At 43.5% G+C, this 22040-nt stretch overlaps 1 protein-coding gene across 5 annotated transcripts in view; it reads right to left on the bottom strand.

Annotated features, from left to right (window-relative positions):
* The window catches only part of Cilk1 (ciliogenesis associated kinase 1), a 64619-nt gene that overhangs the window by 22099 nt on the left and 20480 nt on the right, over positions 1 to 22040 (bottom strand). For all 5 annotated transcript variants that reach the window (XM_050124621.1, XM_050124611.1, XM_050124629.1 and 2 more), the window contains 4 exons: positions 19451 to 19723; positions 15194 to 15248; positions 11008 to 11129; positions 10105 to 10184 (listed from right to left, as the gene is read on the bottom strand). In XM_050124621.1, the coding sequence (XP_049980578.1) occupies positions 10105 to 10184; positions 11008 to 11129; positions 15194 to 15248; positions 19451 to 19551 (358 nt within the window). In that variant the 5' untranslated portion in view covers positions 19552 to 19723. The remainder of the gene's footprint in view (positions 1 to 10104; positions 10185 to 11007; positions 11130 to 15193; positions 15249 to 19450; positions 19724 to 22040) is intronic.

Raw genomic sequence — 22040 nt, 5'->3', positions numbered from 1 at the left:
TGGTATTAAATGTATACTGTAACAACAACAAATACACACACACATATAAAATAAAAAAAAAAATTTTAAGAGACAAAGGATTAGCCAGGGGTGCTGTGGAGGATGCCGCAAGGACGATATTTAACGTGAGAGTCTACCAGGCACACACAAACATCCAGTGACTAGCAAACCCAAACCACCTCCTCCCTGAGGTACCACCCACAAACATCACTCAGGGAGCTTCTCCATCTTACCGGAACACTTGAATGGAAAAGACAACTTAGTCAATGCCATTGACAGTGTTATCATCTCTAACGTTATATCCTGTACCATCCTTGAAAGCTGAATCCTTAATAGGATCCTGACTGGATGTCACCATTTTCATCCCTGCATCAGCTTTGTCCAAAACCACGCAAAAACAATCTCTCCTTCTCAAACTCTAATACTGTCACCGAGCACCCGGTAGTTCTGTTGAATCGGTCCTTTGATAGTGATGGGCTGGACCTGCATTTCTTTTAGAATACCTCCTGGCCTTTCTCCCTTTCATCCCGCCTTCCAAGCTCCTCTTCCTGCCTGGGACTGCACCATTGCTTTTTCATAGTCTCCTTCCTCCAGCTTCTCTGGACTCTACACATTCTAGTAATTTAAACACTGTCTCCCCCAAATACACAGACAGACAGACAGACAGACACACACACCTTTGCAATAGCCTCTTTAAGTAATTTGATAAATCTGATCTCTGACCTCTTTTATTTCTACCTAAAGAGATAAATGTACTTTCTAACTGAGGAGAGAACTCTGTGGTAAAGGATTTGACTAACATCCATGACAAGTTCAATTACCCATACTGCAAAGCATATTTCCCAATACTGATCACCAGTTATATAGAGTGTGTTTCACTCAGGTGAAATTCGTCATTCTCTTTAAGTTTACTGTATTTATCTGCTGAGGAATAATCCTTTTATACACTGCAAAGATTTGTCACTTGGATTGGTTTAATAAAAGCTGATTAGCCAGGCGCCAGGCAGGAATTATAGGCAGGACAACCAAACCAGGAGATTAGGAGGATGATGGGAGAACAAGGGTGGAGTCAGAGGAGATGACAGCCAGCCGAGGAAGTAGGACATGTAGAAATGAGATAACAAGCCACAAATCACGTGGTAAAGCATAGATAAGAAATATGGGTTAATTTAAATGTAAGAGTTAGCTAGTAAGAAGCCTGAGCATTTATAATTAATATTAAGTTTATTTTATTTGGGAAGCGGCTGCCGGTTATTTATTTGGGAGCAGATGGTCAAGACAGGAAAACTCTGTCAATGTTTACCCCCTTAATAATGTGCCCTTGTTCCTTTTTATATATATCAATCCCAATCTTAACCATTCTCCAAGGTTTATTGAGTTGTCCTTTGTCTAAGAAACCACTTCATAGGTGGGTAGTCACGGCACACGGCTTTAATCCCAGAACTCAGGCCAGTCTGGTCTACACAGTTAGTTCCAGGACAGCTAGGGCTATACAGAGAAACCCTTGTTATCAAAAAAACAAAACCAAACAAAGGAACAAACATTTTACATGCTGCCGTTCTTGCATTCTTCACTCTGTCAAGAAGTATTTGGAGGCCATAACAAGTAATGAACTGGGCTCTGTGGATTCAAAGTTGCCTAAATGTCATGGTTCTTGGTCTTTCCTTCACAGGGAGAATAGGCCTTTCCCCTGATCGTGTGTAGAGGTTTACACCTGTTTACTACCGTTTCCCTGAGTAGAGGGAAGCACTTAACAGTCAAGGCCTTTTACATTTCTGGATGCCTCGCCTGTGGGAAAAAGCATGGCAGCTTCACGACATATGACTGAAGACTGAACTGAGGGAAGAGTGAAGGAACTTCACAGTGACCAAAACTTCTACATGGACCAAATACTTAGGGTCAAGAGAGCGGATCAGAGCAGTGAGAAGGATGGAAGAGAGAAAGCCCTAAAAGACTCAACTGAGAACTGAGTGACAAGTGCAATGGCTCAGAAGCAGGGTGGGGACAACGAGGACTCACTGTTGGATGTCCATGGCAGAGGGCATTCCTGTAGCACTAAACAACTAGCCAAGGCTGTTTTCCAAGCTTGCGTCCACTGTAGCAGAAAGTAATTGTGATGTATTTACATGTCAAAATGCAGAATATGCAATGAATGATAGAAAGTAGCAATGGTTTAATAAAAGGGCATTCCGCTGTGCTTGTTATCTGGGAGACAACTGGGCTTAGCATCAGGTCAATTCCCAAACACACAGTTGCATGGCATAATGATGGGTCTGCAGACCAAGCGGCTGGCTTAGCTCAAGTCCATGCCTACACGAAGACTAAGGCACAAAAATGATCACAGACATTCAAGGGGAACACAGGCAAGAGTAAGAAGTACTCCCTTCACAACACAGGGCCACCTCTTTTGCACATCTCAAGGAACTGGGATCAGAGTCAGGTCTGGGTTAGACAAGAGACAAGCACAGCGGGATGTCTGCTTTACAGCGTACATGGATTGGTAGGTATCAGTTCGTGCGCTGAGATTCACTTAGATTCCAGGGATTCATCTTTATTCTGCCACTGTCCTAACACAGACCCGATGGCCTTCCAAAGACCAGTTTCAAGAATTCTAACCAGCTTTGTAATAAACCAAATACAAATAATTATAAGAACCAAACTTGAGGTTCTTAGCTTATGAAACTTAAGAGTGATTCAGTATTAGTCAAGAATGGCCTTTTCAATAAAAGAAAAAAAAATCTGACTGACATAGCAAAATCCAGATGGTTTATTATCAGCCCAATAAGACAAATTGTCTGCCCACCAGATGAGTGATGTCTGTTCTAAGTCTTGATATAACTGAGTCACTGTGTTGGGAACCTTTACTCTTGCAAACACCTGTCAGCTCTCAGAAGGCCTGACTGTATGTACCCATCTTGGAAACGAATTAAGAATTATGCAATTATTAGAATAATCTTTTGTCAACATACCTAGGACCCTTGAAAACTGTGAGACAATTTCTCTACCTAAAAATTCAAGCACTCTAAAAACTCCAGTGAAAGAAGAAACGCCAGGCATCATTTTCTTCCCGAACAGATGGGAAAACCCAATCATGGGCAGGGGGCAAAGAACGGCTCACAGTCCCACCAAAAAATGTGTCACAGCCCAACGGTGCCACGCACTGCTACCCCCTCCCTCTCGGCTCCCACACCTAAACCTCTGTGGCTTTGACCCTCTGAAGTCCAGATCAATACCGAGTCTCCTAGTAGAATTTCCCTTCCTCCTCTAATTGGGGGTAATTATTATTTATAAACTTATGTGGCAGTTCTCTTACAGTGACTCATTTGTTCTCAAACATCCTCCACCCATAGCAACTCACTCCGTCTAGAACACCTACACCAGCTCCCATCTTCTCCAGTGCAGTTCGTCCTGTCGCACTGGGGCTCACATAAGCGCCACTTGAACACGCCTCACCTTTTCTGCATCCACTGTGAGCCACGCTCTTCTGTGCACCCAGCACCCTCCCCCAACAGAAGGCTGCATCCTTTCCCTCATGGTTTACTCGTCTTAATTCTAGTTTCGCATTCTTAATTCTAGTTGCCCATTAATCAAAAGGGGAATGAGGAATCAAATTCCTCACTTATTCCTCTAAGTAGGTTCTTTTCATACGTCATCTGTTTCAGTGAAACATGACTATTTCTATTTAAAGAGACAATGCAGCTTAGGATGTAAAATGTATAGACCAGCAAGAACGCCTAGTCATTTAACCCTCTGGTGCTTGAGTTTCCTCATGGGTGGAATAGAGCCTAGCATAGCTCACAGGCTTATTTTGCATGATGAAGCTTTTAGAGGGTGGTGTCCACACATGAGCCCCTTGCAAGAGCCCGTCATGCGAATGGCTAACAGAAAGTTCTCTCTGGTAATCTCCCCCAAACTGTCAACGTGGGCTTGTGTATGCATTATCATTTTTTACAGATAAGAATTAAGGCTTGTGAGGCTGGTGACAAGTGCCACTTGTGAGGAGGTGGCACTAGAGCTCTGCTCCAATTCCTGCCTGGATCTGTGCTCTGCTGAGGTGTGCAGTGTGGCCCATAAGCCCCCTTCTGCCTCCTAGCCGTGCCATTAGACATCACGCGACAGCAGAGTTCTGCCACAGTGAGAACCTTCCTGTTCAAACGCCTTCCTTCATTGAAGTCCAGGGTTCCACCTGCCTGCCCAGCAACAGGAGAATTTCCTCTTTCATTCTGACACAAGATTTTCATGAACAACTTCAAGGAAGAAAGGAAAACCAAGGAAGCCTCAAGGAAGACTTTCCCTTGTCCATATTTTATTACTGATGATTCTGATTAAATAAGAGGAAATGATTAAAGAGTAACTAAATATGAATTTACACAGCACCTCTTCCTGTTGTAAAAGTGATTTCAGATAATATTCACCCTCTTTCCCTTCCGCCCTTCCTTGAATCTAAACCTATAGTGCTCACACTGAGAGAAAAAGTAGGCCACAGGAGCAGGAGCAGGCGAATAGAGAAGGGCTGTGCCAAGGTCACACGCTTAAGACGGGGAGGCTTGGAGACACAGCATCCAGGGCAAAACACCACCCTTTAAACCACTAAATGCATTTTCATCACCTGATGGGGAAGTGGGCTCTGGAAATTTGTAAGGACAAGGTCAGGAGGAGATACAAAATTTGTATTATATTCCTGCAAGGACATGTGCTTTGGCATTGTTCAGACAGTATCGAGTATGGCCATGTGCTCTTGTCCCATGGGGGTAAAATACTCAGTGACATGAAATATGGCCATAGCAACTACATGCTGTGCTGTTCTTCCCTCTCCGAGGAGTAGACTCCCCAGGGGCAGACTGTACCTTCTCACTGTGAGAATGAGCGATGGGGAAGGGCTGGAACTACTAGACAGCTCTATGAAGTGTGTCAGATGGTCCTTTTGTCACGACAGGAGAGGGGTACATGTGCTCGTAACTAACCAAAGTCATCAACACACAAACCCTCTAAGTTAAAAACAAAATCAGATTGATTTATTAGTTGTGTATGTGTACAAGTGTTACCAGGGCATGTGTGTGGAGGTCAGAGGGCAACTCACTCCATTGAAAATGAACTCGTTTTGCCAGGCTTGGTGGTAAGTGCTCTTACCCACTGAGCATCTCTCTCTCTGTCCCCAGACCCTTGTTTATATATAAAAATAATGTAACAAACAAACAAACAAAAGGAGCCAGGACTTCAGGATTTAGTGTCTACTCCATTACCACCGTTACCATCTTCTTCCTCTAAGCCTCCCCAACAGACTCCCCTGCCAAGGCTGCAGTGAGATCTCTGCAGAGCTTTAAGCCTCTCAGAGATGCAGTTGCCTCTTCTTTGAAAGCCATAGTTACTATCTGTTCTTTCTACCTGTGAAGTTGACGAGGGAATGAGAAAGGTAATAGATGAAGTTAGATCCAATCAGAACTGGGGGTACAGCTGTTTGGAAAAATGTCAGCCACCACTCCGGAGATGGCCAGGGTAGTGAGGCTGTGAGCGCAGTCTGATGCCTCCACAGCTGAATCTTCCTCTGCAGTGTTTGCACACACACTCTCAGTGTGTAAGGCCTGAAAGTAATGGCGGTACAGAGTTCCAAAGGACTCTTGAGGGGTGCTAAATTGTTAGCTCAAGATAATTATACCAGCCGGGTGGTGGTGGTGCATGCCTTTAATCCCAGCACTTGGGAGGCAGAGGTAGGCAGATCTCTGCAAGTTTGAGGCCAGCCTGGTCTACAAAGCGAGTTCCAGGACAGGCCCCAAAGCTACAGAGAAACCTTGTCTCAAAAGAAAACCAAAAAAATTAAAGAGAGAGAGAGAGAGAGAGAGAGAGAGAGAGAGAGAGAGAGAGAAGATATTTACATTAAATCTAGAAATTGCCAAAAAGGTTCAACCCAGTCTCCTTACTGAGTAATGAATCCATTTGTTGGTGTAATGTTTACAGTGGCAGCATCCACAGACGGAGAATGTATGGGCTTCTTCCTGTGTCTACATGCTAAGATGACCTCAAATGACCTTCTCGGAGCACTTCTGTCTTCTCCCACAGATGTCCATGTCTTGGCTATGAATTCATGGGAAAGTTTTCAATCCAGCCTCATCTGATCTGCAGTGGTTAGAACCAGCGAGGTTCCAGGGAGAGAACCAGCGAGGTTCCAGGGAGAGTACTGCCTCTATTCACTGCTGCTTTAACTTTTCACAAGCTCAGCAAAGAGGAAAAACACAAACGGAGAGTTCCTGAAGGGCATACAGTATGCTTCCCTTTGGACATTCTAAATCTCTCTGTGGAATACCCACACCATCCCTAAGTGAGCCACACTGGGGCAGGGCAGAATTGCTTTTTCTGATCAGGTGAGAAAACTGGCCTACAGTGAAGGCTATGGAACAAAACTGGTCTATGCAGCCTGCCACATGTTTGTATAAAATCACGTGGTACACTGTCCCCTGCAAAGGGTCTACGAGAAAGTGCTTTCCTGGCCAGCGTATCAAGAATAATTCTGGGCCCAGTAAGATGGCTCAGCAGGTGAAAATACTCGCTTCCAAGCCTGATGACGTGAGTTCAAAACCCATGTGAGGGTGGAAGGAAGAGGATTTATTGCAAGACTCCTGCAAGCTGTCCTCTGTACCCATGCTGTGACACATGTATGTGCATATGTACACACAAACACACACACGCATGCACAAATTAGATAAATAAATGTAAAATGAAGGTCTTAATTTAAAAAATAGTAGTTTTGCTTTTGGTAACTAGTCAAGTTTTAAATCAAAAACTACACATGTTCTAACTGATTATATTTCACATTTGCCATTATATAACAAGCTCAGAAACAAATCTGTTGTCTGCTTCTTCTACTGGAATAAAATTTGCTGGCATCCTGGACAAATCCTCCAAACATTATAGGCTATTATGAATGCTATTGGTTAGTCTCCATAACCAGAGTATAAGACCCTATTGCTGAAGTCACCATTTACTTATGCCATCAAACATGGAGAAATCAGGCTAGTGTCAACTAGAAGCTTCAACCCTGCAACCTACAACCATGACCTGCCTTCAAAATATACTGGTGCAATAGTGGCACAAAGGTAATGGGAGCAACCAACCACTGTTTAAAAAAAATGAGATTTTAAGCCTGTTCCATGAGATGGAACCCACACTTGATACCACCAATGAGGCCAAGAAACTAAGACTAGATAGTTCATGGGCCCAAGAGGAGACTCTACTACTACAGCAATAAAACAACTTGTAATGACATATTGCTGTATGTCCATAGATCAGTGTGTGGTTCACCCCTTATTGGAAATGCTTCTTCTCGCAATAGATGGCAACTAACACAGAGACCCACAACTGGACAGTGTGCAGACAATGGGAGACCATCTTTATCAAACCCTTCTCCTCAAGGCTCAGGGGTCTAGGCAGAGAGGAGGCAGAAGGATTGTGAGAGCAAGAGGTGGGGGACGACTCTAAAGACACGGCATCTTCAGACACAACAGGGCTGACGCACACCATTTCAACTCACAGAGACTGTGACAGCACACAGAAGACCTGTACAAATTCATGACAGACAAAATCTGGGCAAAAGTGGACACAAAATCCCAGTCCTAATCAAGGAGCTACATGACACTCGCTGAGTAAGAGAAAACCAATTTTCTCCAGTGGAGTGATAGGAGATATATCAACCACACTCCAACTCCAGCCTATTGCTGAGGTGCAGGTGGACAAGACAAAACAGATTCCACATTTTTATGTGTGCTTTTTTTTTTTTGGTTGTAATTTAGTAAGAATTGACTTTTTTTGAGAAAGAACATGAAACTGGGTGGGTAGGGAGGTGAGGAGGATATAGAAGGACTTGGGGGAGAGGAAAGAATATGATCAAAATATATTATATGAAAACATCTTAAAATAATAAGTAAAAAAAAGAATTGGGCATAATATGACTGACCACCTTCCATTCCCACTACCATTCCCACCATTCTTTTTGTTTTTCTTTAGGTAGGGTCTTATTATGTAACCTTGGCTGGCCTCAAACTTGCTATGTAGACCAGGCTGGTCTCAAACTTACAGAGCTCTGCCTGCCTTTGCCTCCAAGTGCTGGGATAGAAGGACTATGCCACCACACTCAGCCATCTCCTCTCTTAAACCGTAAGCCAGAATAATGTTTGATTCCTCTAAAAAAAAATAAAGAAAGAAAAAGAAAAAAAAACCCTAAAAAAAGACAAAAGAAAGGAAAAGAAGAAAAAGAAAACAAAAAAAGAAGGGAAGAAAGAGAGGCTTTGTCTCCCTGCCTTGTTTTGCCTTTGCCTCTTCTTCAGTTTGCTAAGTTTTAATTTATTTTGCTTTTCTGTATTGTATAAGATTTTAGGACACTCTGGAATATAAATGATATAGAAAAGTGAGCAGCACAGTGCAGAGATGCTACTGTGGGCTACGCACCACACATGACCACCTCAGAATCCTGATCTGAGGTCTACTGTGGGCTACGCACCACACATGACCACCTCAGAATTCTGATCTGAGGTCTACTGTGGGCTACGCACCACACACATGACCACCTCAGAATTCTGATCTGAGGTCTACTGTGGGCTACACACCACACACATGACCACCTCAGAATTCTGATCTGAGATCTACTGTGGGCTACACACCACACATGACCACCTCAGAATTCTGATCTGGGGTCTACTGTGGGCTACACACCACACATGACCACCTCAGAATTCTGATCTGGGGTCTACTGTGGGCTACACACCACACATGACTACCTCAGAATTCTGATCTGGGGTCTCTTGTTGATACATCAGAAAATGGTGGGTGCCACGTCCACAGCAGTGACTGCCGTGTAGTGACAAAATGCCTCTGCGCTGGCTTTTGCCTGCTGAAGGATTGGGGTTAGAGCTTCCTGGAGTGAAGCCCCAGGCGGTCCCCTGGCAATCAGTGGTCGAGATAAGACCTGATGCCATAGGCAAATCTCGTATCTGGAGATGGCCCTGAGAGCGAGCCCTCCTGACACCTTGCCTGATCTTTCTCTGTATTTCTTATCTTTCCTGTTTTCAGCTGACCGCTTACCAAGAAATCAAAGTACGTCCTTGGCTCGGCCCCACCGTTCATTAAAGCAGTCCTTGAGGAAATAAAGTATGCCCCACGCCACATGAGCCTGGGAAACTTTATTAATTATGAAACAGAAATGGCTAAAGTTGATATGTTATGAGGGAATCGTCATAGTGAATCAGATTTAGAGAGAAAAGGAGAGTTAGAGAAAATTCCCCAGCGCACTCTTCCCGGGGGATATGATTCACTTCCTTATATGGGAGCCTAAGATGAGCAAATAGATGGGTTAATGTTGATGGACAAAGACTGTTATATTATACTTTCAACTTTATGGATAGGCTTGCTAGATCCCAACTCCCATGATGTCTGCCGCATAAGAAGGTACTAAAAATATAGTTCAACAGGTGCAGAGAACTGATTAGGTATATTTGGTCACTAGATGAAATAAAGGGTTAAGAGGAGGAAGGGCCATGATAGCAATAATAAGTCAGAAACTTTCTGTTCTTAATTTGTAACCACTTGCCTGAGTTTTACAGTCCCAAGGACATGAGTTCCTCTTCTAAGGATGCTTTGTGTCTAACACCTGTTCCTGATAATATACTTTTTAAACATTGCTAAAAGAAGTTTTCATACTGTGCCAACTAATGATACATGACTTTCTGACTTGTTCTTTGTTTGAATACTATATAATGAAAGCATGATTTTAGTAAAATCGCAGCAGATTCTCACTACACAGTGTGTCTGTCTGTCATTCCCTTGCATCGTATCCTGGCTATCCTATCCTTCACCCTGTTCTCCCGTGGATAGCGGTCTCCTAGAGGGACGGTCCGTGGCAGGTGGGAAATAATTCCTAGATCTATCTATAACTAACAAGCTCAGTGCTAAAACTGAAGAACACACACACACAGGCAAATTCAGAAATCAAAGTCCCGAGGGAATATCCTCTGAAAGCCATCGTCAGCTTGTTAGCTCTACAGCCATTAATACTTCTTGTGTTATCTGCCTGATATTTCACTGCTATTCAGAAGCACAATATTGCAAATAACTTACCGTGTTTATGAATGAAAGCCAGTCCTTGCAATATCTGATACATTATATTCCGTATAGCAGACTCTGGAAACAACTTATTTCTGTATGGGCCAGAAGAAAACAAAGTTAAAAAGCTGAGTTTCTGTAGTAAAAGGAATCTATTATATAGTATGAAATTAAGAAATTTCTACCAGATCCTTTGATGATAAACAGCAGAGAAAAATAATCTCTTTTCGATACAGTGAAGCTAAGTAATAAACACCAATTCTATTAAGCTCTATTATAAAAAAGAATAAAATTTTACAATAATAATTAAGAAACCTGTAACACTGTGTCTAAAAATAAGTTAGGCATGGTGGCCACACCTGTAATCTCAGAACTCAGAAGGTTCACATAGAAGAATCTTGAGTTTCAGGCCAGCCTAAGAAGGAAACTTTCTCAAAACAAAACAAAACAACAACAACAATACAAAATGAATTTCTGTATTGCAAGCTGCTGCCTGGGAGTTGTCTCAAGGCTCCCGGGCACAGGAATGTGGTTGGATCCTTCACCTAGCTGGCAGATGGTCATGAAATCCAGAGGCATGACTGTTAAAGGACTACAGAAAGATCTAGAAAACTGAAGTAAGCGAAACAAAAAATACATCGCCTTTGCAATATTAATTCATAAGAATGTTCTGAATACGAGGCTGGAAAGACAGCTCAGAGGTTAAGACACATATTGCTCTCACAGAGGACCCTTGAGAGTTCAATTCCCAGTGCCCACACTGGAGTGGCTCGCCGTAACTCCAGCACTATTGGAAGCTGGCACCTCTGGCTTTGGTGGGCACTCACACACATATGCACCCCACATGTATAATTAAAAAGAATAAACATAAATCTCAAAGACACTTGGTTAAAAACTAAGGTCATGACTGAGGCACACCGTTCTTTAATGAGTTGGTAAAGGTTTTCCTTCATGTACTCGAAGATGAAATAGAGATGATCGTTTTCCCTGATGACTTCCTTCAGCTTCACAATGTTGGCGTGATTGAGCTTCTTTAAAGACTGAAACAAGGCGAGAAAGAGAAACAAACAAAATCAGAAAACGAGTGTCTCTAACAGGGAAAGCCACCCTAAGCACAATTAGAAAAGGGATTTCTATTTGAGAACGGAAACATGCATTACATCTGATTGACAACTTAGTAAATGGTACTTCTTTGAAGTCAACATAACTTTATCTAGAAACATGACTTTGACGAATTGACTAGAGAGAGGGTAGGCATATGATCACTAGCTGGTATTCCTGGCTGCGCCCAGCCTGGAGCAGTGGGGCAGGACTATTTTTGTGGCAATGGGCCCAGGCTATTTTAGGCTCCCTCCCTCCAGATCATGGAGTTCAGGCTGTGCAAGTGGCTAGAGGGGAACCAATAAAGAAAGACAAGGCTTTAAATCTTCCAGCGCTGGAAAGGCAGCCGGTTAAGGGTGAGGTCGCCAGACAGCAGCCTGCAGACAGGGTCAACAGGAAACTCCTCAAAGGCCTGAGGCTGATAGCCTGATTCTCTAGACTTTCTTCAGACTCTGTGTGCCTGAGACAAAACGCTCCTTCTTACAATGTGTGTTGTGGGAATTCATTCCGCCAATAGTTTTGGGGTATCGGTCTTAGGGTGTGGCTTCTGTGTGTGGATACCATCTCTTATAAGGAAGAGGAGGGGGCTCTCTCACTCTCTTGTGTGTTGACTGGAGACTGGATTGCTGCATCCATTGACCCCAGGGCAGAATGGAAGACTATGGTGGTTCTCTACCTTGTTGGTATTCGGAAATGTCCCCTAATAAATCTTTGTTATCCTTTTAGTTGAGCTCTTGTGGTTTCACAAAACATTGCCTGCAAATGTGAGTTCTAATTACTGGGGCGGGGTAGGGTAGGGACGTGGGGGAGGGGATGAAGACGTCGTTGACGAAATACTGAGTGAAAGGTCTAAGGGCAATGAAGGTGAGAGAGTCAGGCAGCAGCGGAGGAACACGGACATGATTCAGAAGATGATACACGAGCTTCTGATTTCTCCTCTTACACATGTAGTTTTCTAAGGCCATTTGAGTGTAACCCTGTACATACGACTTTCCATAAACACCACCTGCTAATGATGAACAAAAACGCTGTCCTGTTAGTGACCAGCAATCAGGATCCAGAGACACCCAGTCATTGGGAGGGCTACCCGGATGATCAGAATTTGAACCTTAAAAAGTCTTTGCCCCTACAGGGCAATGAAGTCAATAATGACAAATTACAGAAGGTTCTCTATCTTTTCTGATGGAGGAGGGTCATCTTTCTATCTGTTGTTTCATTGGTTAAGTAATAAAGAAACTGCTTGGCCTCTGATAGGACAGAAAATTAGGTAGGTGGAGTAGACAGAACAGAATGCTGGGAGAAAGAAGCCGAGTCAGACAGTCACCATGATTCTCCCACCCGACACAGTTGCAGGTTAAGATCTTCCCTGATAAGCCACCTCGTGGGCTACACAGATTATTAGAAATGGGTTAGATCAATATGTAAGAGCTAGCCAATAAGAGGCTGAAACTAATGGGCCAGGCAGTGTTTAAAAGAATACAGTTTCCCTGTAATTATTTCGGGTAAAGCTAGCCGTGCAGGCGGCTGGGTGCCAGGAACATAGCCCGCCACTCCGATTACTACACTTTTCATTAAAAAGAACATCCTTTTAATAAAACAAACAGAATGTGTACAGAGGAAGAGTTAAAGTGACCATCCAAATCCCGAAGGACCCAAATATCAGACCTCAATCCACGTAGCTCAGAAGAGAGAGGAAACACAGGTAGTGGATAAAGACCAGGTTCGGCCCTCAGGCTGTGGTCTGTCTGAAACATGACTGACAGGCCCAGGCCTAGGAGCAGCTTCGAGCTCCAATTTTAGCGAGGCTATTGAGCAAGATAAATTTTCTGTCCATCTAATCTGTAGAGTTCATAGAATTTTACAGTATTCACTTTACAAAGATTTCCAGAAAGAAACATCTTATGTGGTCATGGAAAAGTCCCTGAAGGAGCAGAGACAAACCATTTGTGTAAGAGCAGATAAGCATCGGTAGTGACCTAAAATGAACCAATAGTTCCCACAGGGACATATGCCACAGATGAATCAATAGTATCAATTCTGACCCCTTCAGGGACTGGTCAACACTTTCCTCCCTGTTAAAACTATAATGTATTATACCCTAAGGATAAGCCTGATGTAAGGCAGTATCTGATTCTCAGAGGCCAGCAGCCTAGCTGGGAGCATAGCATATGAATTTAAAATGCATGTAATACATGGCTTGGCTTGGTGGCATGTGTTGCACCCCTTTGATCATATAGCACTTGGTTGGCAGAGACCAAGGCCAGTCAGGACTACACAGTGAGAGCCTGTCTCAAAATCAAACAAATAATGAATGTAACAAATAAAGAAGACATATTAAAGGTCAAAGGTAAGGTAGAGACAAAAGCACATGATAGTTTATACTATCAACTTGATGGGACCTACAATCACTTAGGAGACACACCTCTAGGCATGACTTTGACGGAGTTTCCAGAAACATTTAGCTTGGGAAGGAAGCCCTACTCTGAGTGTGGGCAACACCAGGCTTGGGGTCCTGAATAGAATAAAAAGGGAAAAGAGGAAGGCAGGCTTGATGATGGACACATATAATGCCAGTATTTGGGAGCTGAAGGCAAAAGAATCAGGAGTTCGTGGCCAGTCATGACTACATAGTGGACTCGAGGCCAACCTGATTACATGAGATTTTGTATCAACAAAAAGAGAAGAAAGGGAAAAGGCAAGCTAATACCAGCATTCATTGCTCCTCCTCGTGATACAGATTTGATACAGAACAATGGCATCACTCTTGCTGCCATACTAGTATACTGTACCTTTGCCTACCGAGTGCTGAGATTAAAACTGTGTGCCACCATGCCTGGCTGCTCTTCTTCTACTTTTTTTTTTTTTAAAAAAAAAAAAAAACAAGGTCTTACCATGTAGGTTTGACTGGCCTGCAGCTCACTACAAAGACCAGGCTGGCCTTGAACTCCGAGAGCCATCTGCCTCGGCTTCCTAAGTGCTGGTATTAAAGTCATGCACCACCATACATGACAGAATATTTTCCACTTGTTACATACACAAACAATATTCTTTGGCTTATGGAATCTAAAAGAGTTATGACCTTGCCCTTTATGAACAAAGTATGTGTGTCCCTGCTCTAGACTGGAAGCCTTATTCATGTACTAAAGGGCTGGTTTCAAGTCCTACAGGGCTTTTCAAACAGCGCTGAGTGAGAGGCCTAACAATGGATGAACCCCCTCCAGCGCACACGGAAAAGCCTAGTGCTCAGTCTACCTGGAGAGATGCTACAGGAGGACTAAAGCAGAATGGAGAGGAGAAAGGAAGGAGAGAAAGAAGAGGGAACAAGAGCAAAGGTGAAGGGCTGGGTGGGACCTCTGCTCTGGAGCACCTGCCAAGTAGGCACGAGGTCCTGGGATTGCGCACCAGCACTGGACAGAAAAACAAAAAACCACAGGCATGGTGGAGCCTGTACGTCAGAGCAGCTGGGAAGCTGCAGAGCTTAGGAGGATTTCTAGCTCAAGGCCAACCTGGGCTACATAGGCACACTTCGTCTGGAAAAAAGAAAGAAAAGAAAGGAACAAAACCAGTGAAGACACACGCTATGCAATGCTGCCAAAGCGCTTATGTTAGGCAAAGGATTCCATCACACACTGTAACAGAGTACAAGGAAACGCAAGAGGTGCTGCTTTGTATCCATGAAAAACAAGCTACAGGGAGATGGAGCTTCCTGTGCCTCAATGGATAGGAATGACACCTACAGAGACAACAGTCCACCAAATCAACACTTACTGAAAGATACTGGTTGAAGAAATCCAGCAATGACAAGAGTATTCTAGTAATAATATATTCATTAAGTAATGCAGTAATTTTCCACTTTCGGATACCAGCTGTATCATATCCTTTCTCTTTCATAGCATTAGCGAAAAAATGCAAATGGGATGATTACCACAACTCTAAATCTAGCCATGAATACAGCTATGCTAAGCAGCCAAACAGAATTATTCCCTGGTAAATTCATAAATACCTTAACTTCCCGAAGGTTCATGCATTCTTCCCAGGAGTAAAACTTTCTTTTCATTCTGAAAGAGAAGAAAAAGAAATAGCATGCTTATTCCAAGTGACAGGCCGAACACCATTTCTTAAAAATGTTTTCATCCAGGGCTGCAGAGGTAGCTGTGCTAAGAGCACTGCATGCTCCTGCAGAGAACACATTCAGTCCCACACCCATGCAAGCAGCTCGAGTTGCCTGCAACCCAGCTCCAGGGGACCCAATGTCATTTTCTGGCCTCTGGGGGCACACATGCAACAAGCATATATGAATGCACACACAAATAAAAATTAATTTTTTTCATTCTGAACCTAACCAATGTTGGTTTCAATTTTTATAAAATATTATATACCATCTAAAGAAGCCCTTATTTTAAAACACGGCAAGTCAGTCTAATCTAAGCCAGTAAACTTCCCAGCTGCAGTGGGAACCTGGTGCACTGCTGGTTTTTTCCCGACACAAATCCAGATGTATCTGGAAAGAAGGAACCTCAGCTGAGAAAAGGCCCCATCAGACTGGCCTGCAGGTAAGTCTGTGGGCCACTGTCTGGATTAGCGATGGAGGCTAGTGGGCCCAGCTCACTGCAGGCATCCCGAGCAGCTGGTCTGGGCTGTATCAAAAAGCAGGCCGAGCTGAGCAAGCCACAAGGGGCAAGCTTCCTCTCTGGCCTCTGCTTCAGCTCTTGCCTCCAGGATCCTGCCCTGACTTCCTTCAGTGATGGAGTGTGACCTGAGAGGTGAGAGAAGAAATAAGCCCTTTCCACACCAGCTGGGCCTGGTGTTTATCACAGCAACAGAAACCCTAACCAGGCTACCTGGGGTAGTACAAAGAGCCAGGTCTGCTGTCCGACTCTACCACTAACAAACTAACTTGGCCCAAAGGAAACTCCCCCAGGTTTATTCTATCTAGGCCAGTATCGGCCAACAGAACTTTTGTTGTTGGTGGAAATCTTTGGTGATGTCCACAAATACAGAATAAGGTAGAAAGCACTAGTTGGGCATTATAAAAAGAGAAGGGAAAGGAGGAGGAAGAGGAAGAAGGGGAGATGATGAAGGTGGCAGGGACATATTGGGAAGGTCCATGGGAGAGTTGGGAATGGATAGGACCAAGATACATTGTACATATGTATGAAACTTTCAAAGAATCAATTAAATAATAAATTACTTATGTGGCTATACTGAGCTAGTACACCACAGGAAGTGGGTTTTAATGTACATGCAGATCCAGATATGGTATCTTACCATTTGTGGTAGCTGAAGGAGATGTCTATACCCAATGGTCTAGGATACTGGAATACTTGGTCTCAAGTTGGTGGCTGTTTAGGAAAGTTTAGGAAGCGTGGCTTTGTTAGAGAAATTATGTCAGGCAGGTGGGCTTTGAGGTTTCAAAAGACTTGCCCCGTTTCCGGTGAGCACACTTGGTTTTTGTTTGTGGTTCCAGATGTAAGCTCTCAGTTGCTGGTCTACTTGCCTGCAACCTGCTCCCTCAGCCCTGCCACTATGGAAGTAAGAATTAGTACAATGTAGCTAGGCACCTGCAGTAGGGCCAACCACAGGACGATGTGGGCAGAAAGGTGTTAGGGAAGTTCACCACACTGAAAAACTGGAGAGGAGAACAAGGAGGTAAGAGGGCAGCGATAAGAGACAAAGCTAGGGAAACAGGCCAATCGTGTTGGGGGTCACAGAGTTGGATGGCTCGGAAAGCAAGCGACGTCACTCTGGACTCTCCTAGGCTTTGGTGTAGGAAGTTCATTTAGAAGGTGATTCCCAGAAGCCAGGGCAAAGGGCATCAAAGCAAGAGGAAAGTTGAAGGATCAAGTAAAAGATATGTGAGTGTGCTGGTGCCAAGAGCAGTGACTGGGCCCAGCTCTGCTGTGGGCACTAAAGGCAGAGGAGACAAGAGACTTGTCTATTATGATGATGAACCGCAAGAGCAAAAGCAAGCTGGGAAGGAAAGGGTTATCTGACTTAAGCTTCCACAATCTCTAGTCATTTACTAGAGGAAGTCAGGACAGGAACTCAAACAAAATGGAGACCTGAGGCAGGAGCTGATGCAGAGGCCATGGAAGGAGGCTGATGCTTACTGGCTTGCTCAGTTTGCTTTTTTTTTTTTAAGAACCCAGGACCACCAGCCCATGGTGGGCACCACCCACAATGGGTTGAGCCTCTCCCATCAAGCGCTTATATGGCTGCCTACAACCTGATCTCATGGAAGCCTTTCTTTTTTTTCTTTTTATTCAAAGATTTATTAATTATGTATACAGTGTTCTGCCTGCATGCATCCCTGCCTGTCAGAAGAGGGCACCAGATGGTTGTGAGCCACCATGTGGTTGCTGGGAATTGAACTCAGGACCTCTGGAAAAGCAGCCAGAGCTCTTAACCTCTGAGCCATCTCTCTAGCCCTGGAGGCATTTTCTTAGTTGAGGTTTCCTCCTCTCAGATGACTTTTGTGTGTGTCAAGCTGACAGAAAACCATCCAGCACAGGGCTGCAAAGAGCAGGAAGACAAGGAGAATGTTTAACACTAGTAGTTTTAATGAACTGTCTTTTCAGTTTGGTATGAGCAGTGACATGACCGGAAGCCAAGAGCCCTATAGAGGACCTGGTGGTCGGATGGTAGATGGTAATAAGTTGGAAGTGAGGTTCTAGTAGGAATGGAGTGGGTAGACCAGATGGACATTTAGTACAATCGACAGGACTGGATGGGTGAAGGCGAGGCATGAGTGGGAGCGAAGTCAGGAGAACTCAGGCTTTGAGCTGCTGGAGACAGGGAAACCAGAGTCATAAGGAACACTACACTTCTGTAACCTGTGCTTGGGAGGCAAGGCAGAAGAGTGTGGATTCAAAGCCAGCCTAGACCACAGAGCAAGACTGTCTCATAGAAACAAAACAAAACAAAGATAAGAAGGATAAACAAGTCTGGAATAAAAGTGGAACGTGCTATGCTAGATGTAAGTTCAGTTTGGATGTAAGAATGATTCTTAAATGGTTTCAGGACTTAGTGCCCAGCAGGCAGACTCTAATTTGGTCCCCAAAGACCTCTATCTTCATCTATTCATAACTGTGCATACCCTTTCTCCTTCAGCAACTCGCTTCTGGCCAGTAAAGGCACATCATTTTGAGAGAAAGTCATTTCTATGATTGATTTGTAAGAGTAAAAAGATCTGACTTCCATGTAAGAGGACTTTTTCTAAAAAAAAAAAAGAAAAAAAAAGAATTATTTATTTAATGTATATATGTACAACAGGGCACTATGTGTAGAATGTGTGTGAAAGTGGTCACAGAAACCAAAAAAGAGTATTAGCTCTCTTGGAACTGGAATTACAGGTTGCTGAACTGTGTAGTTCAGCTGGGGCTGAACTCCAATCCACTATAAGAGGAATAAGAGTCCTTTTTTCTTTTGTTTTTCTGGAGACAGGGTTTCTCTGTAGCTTTGGTGCATGTCCTGGAACTAGCTCTTATAGACCAGGCTGGCCTCGAACTCATAGAGATCCATCTGCCTCAGCCTCCCAAGTGCTGGAATTAAAGGTGCATGCCACCACCGCCTGGCTGGAATAAGAGTTCTTAACTGCTGAGCCATCTCTCAGCCCCTTATTGCTTTCCTACTGCCTATATCACCATATTGTGAACTACTCTTTGGAGCAGTCCACATGGCACAGGACTAAGAGGCAGCCTCTGGCTGACAACTAGCAGAGAACCCTCAGGTCAACAATGTACAAGGTTAACTGCAATCTAAAGTTACAGGAGTGAGCTTGGAAGCAGAGCCTTTCCCCACCCAGCTGCCAATAACATCATAGTTCTGAGCAACATTTTGATTGCAGCCTCAGAAGAGACTTTGGACCAGATAACTCTGCTAAGTTGTGCTGACCCACAGAAACTGAGTTAGAAGGCGTGTATGTTGCTCTAGTCTACAAGTGTGGAGTGAATTGCTATACGGTCACAGGTAACTAACGCAACAGGTCTGAACTCTGGCTGTAAAAGCTAAGTATAGGTGACACAGACAGCAGGTACCAGATAAACACATTTCCTCTTCTGGAAAATGAATTTATTAAACCTCATCAGAAGTCGTACAGTTTCTTTACGACTTTAGAATCATCACCTAATGTTCTTCTTTATGGCTCTCGTCCATTACCCTTTAGAAATGTTTCAAAGACAGGGAACGGACAGAACAGAGCCGAAATCATTGTGATAGGTAGAACTGACCAGGAGCTCACAAGAGCCAAGAAGGAACTTACTTTTTAATGGCGATCAGTTCTCCAGACTCAATGCTTCTTCCCAGCAGGACAGAACCGTAGGTCCCATCCCCAAGCTGCTTGATTGTTGTGTATCTATTCATGGTGCGCCTGCTCTGTCAGGACGCTCATCTCAGGGCCGAGATGGTCCAGTCCTGCAGCAGTAGCAGGCCTCCCCAGACTGTAACCAGATTTTTCGATGGCAGCACCAGCACAGGGTATTCAATAGAACGTGATTATCTCCCAAATACATATTTTCAAAGGTCAGTCTTCTGCCTGTAGAAAAACATGGAGGATTAGGTCAGATGCTAATGAACGTTTTGTATCTGCATACTTTTGTAGTCTAAAACAATGATTAGTGAACTGTAGTCACTAGAGTGTCATTCATTCATTTAAATAAAGTTTTATTGGGGGGAGGCTGGAGAGATGGCTCAGTGGTTAAGAGCATTGCCTGCTCTTCCAAAGGTCCTGAGTTCAATTCCCAGCAACCACATGGTGGCTCACAACCATCTGACATGAGATCTGATGTTCTCTTCTGGCCTGCAGGCAGACACACAACAGAATATTGTATATATAATAAATAAATAAATATTTAAAAAAATTAAAAAAATAAAGTTTTATTGGGATAAAGCATATACACATTTGCTTGTTATCTCTATCCACAATAGCAGAACTGAGTATTTCTGACACTGTATAGCTGAGAGTAGTTATGTTCTGGAGTCAGAGAAAAAGCTGTCAACTCCTGGCTTACATACTCCCTTTCAAGTACAAATAAGTACCTTCATAAAATTAGAGATAGTATGTTTTGAAATTGACGAGATGAATTAGCTCCAATGAGGTGCTTCTCGGGTAAAACTGCATAACTATGGTGTTTGAGGGCTGCTGAACTAAGAGGGCCCATGCTAAACACGTTCTCTGCACACCAGCTACGATGTAAACATACAGCGTAAAGATACAGATGCCGAGGAAGCCAGTGTCACACTGCAGAAGGAAACTGACATGTGCCTCATGAACTATTTGTAGCTAAGCATCAACAGCTCGATTTCTTTAGAAGATTGAAGCTAAACAGAGGATGAATTATTCAAGGCCTATATAGAAGACATACAGCAGCTTCAGTGCTACCCATTGTTCTAGGTTTTTTTTTTAAATAGTATCATTGATTTTTTTTTCCTCAAAACACACAATTGAGAGTCATTCAGTCTGCCTATAAGAAAGAAGCTTTGTAACCCAGGTGACTACAATGCTCTTAGCCAAACCCTCATAACATAAACACTTAATAAAAACAGTAAAGGTATACCATGGCTGCTAAACTAGTGCTGTGAAGATTCAAAGGATAGAAGACGACTGAAGGGCATGCCTTTCTGTATCTAACTCCTGTCTATGCTGCTTCTCCTTCCAAAAGATTTCAATCAATAAATGGAAAATGAAAGGGGGAAAGAAGAAATGTACAACTAAGTAAATACCGCAGTAAGACTTGTTTATAGTTGCCAAGGCTCACTGATACACAAAGAAACTAATGGGTGGGCGGAAGAGGACATTGTGTAATCTCAAATATACTGGTTAACTGCTAGGAAGGGCATAACTTTACAGAAAGAAATCCAAAAAACAAAACTAAACAATAACAACAAAACAATAAGAACCCCCCCCCCAACCAAACCCCCCAAACAAACCAAAAATGTCTCCTTAGCTGCTGGTAGTGGCATACTCAAGCAAGAAGGGGGCAGATCTCTTGTGAATTTGAGACCATCCTGGTGTAAAAGGGACTTCCAAGTCAGCCAGAGCTACACAGTGAGGCTGTCTTGAAATAAAACAAAACAAAATCCCCAAATATCCTTGCGCCAAAGGTAATTTCAATATCCTCACTAATGAGATGTGATTAATAAATTCTAGATGCAATGCACGAGAAAGGCACAACACCAGTCAGTGTGCTTAAAGCCGCAGTCTACAGGATTCTCTTAAGAATGCAGAATCTCAGCTGGGTGTGGGGGAGCACGCCTTTAATCCTAGCACTGTGGGAGGCAGAGGCAGGAGTTTGAGACCAGCCTGGTCTACAGAGCGAGTTCCAGAACAGTCAGGGCTGCTGTTAGATAGAGAAACCTTGTCTCAAAAAAACCAAAATGAAACAAAATAAAAGCAAAATCTCAGCCAATTTGATCACAAAGAAACAGCATGTAGACCCCCAAATGAGGGACACAGTATAGTCTACAATCAACTGGCCAGTAGTATTCCAAAGAGTCCAGATCATAAGACAGGAGCAGACCGAGAAACTGTAAGGTTACAGGCAATTAAGGAGCTGAGACAGCTAAATTCAAACACGGGATCCAAGATAAGCTCTTCAGAGAAGGACGGCAACGGAGGCGATGAAAGGCACCTGCGGTGTGCGGTTTAGTCAGTAACATTACTGTCCCTATAGTCATTCTCTAGTCTTGGTCACGCTCTACGGTTACCTAAGATGGAGACGCCAAGTGCAGTTTCTAATACTTTACTATTGTTTGCAAATTTTCTGTGTCTGAGATAAGCTCAACACTAAGAAACAACAATAAAAAATAAATAAACCTAGACTGTGTTCTTGTAAAAAAGCCACTGAGACTCC

Source organism: Alexandromys fortis, unplaced genomic scaffold, assembly GCF_014885135.2.
Source record: "Alexandromys fortis isolate MF-2015 unplaced genomic scaffold, M_Fortis_MF-2015_v1.1 scaffold_22, whole genome shotgun sequence".
Taxonomy (NCBI): Eukaryota; Metazoa; Chordata; class Mammalia; order Rodentia; family Cricetidae; genus Alexandromys; species Alexandromys fortis.
The sequence above is the reverse complement of the archived record's forward strand: the minus strand, read 5'-3'. Positions and strand labels throughout refer to the sequence as shown.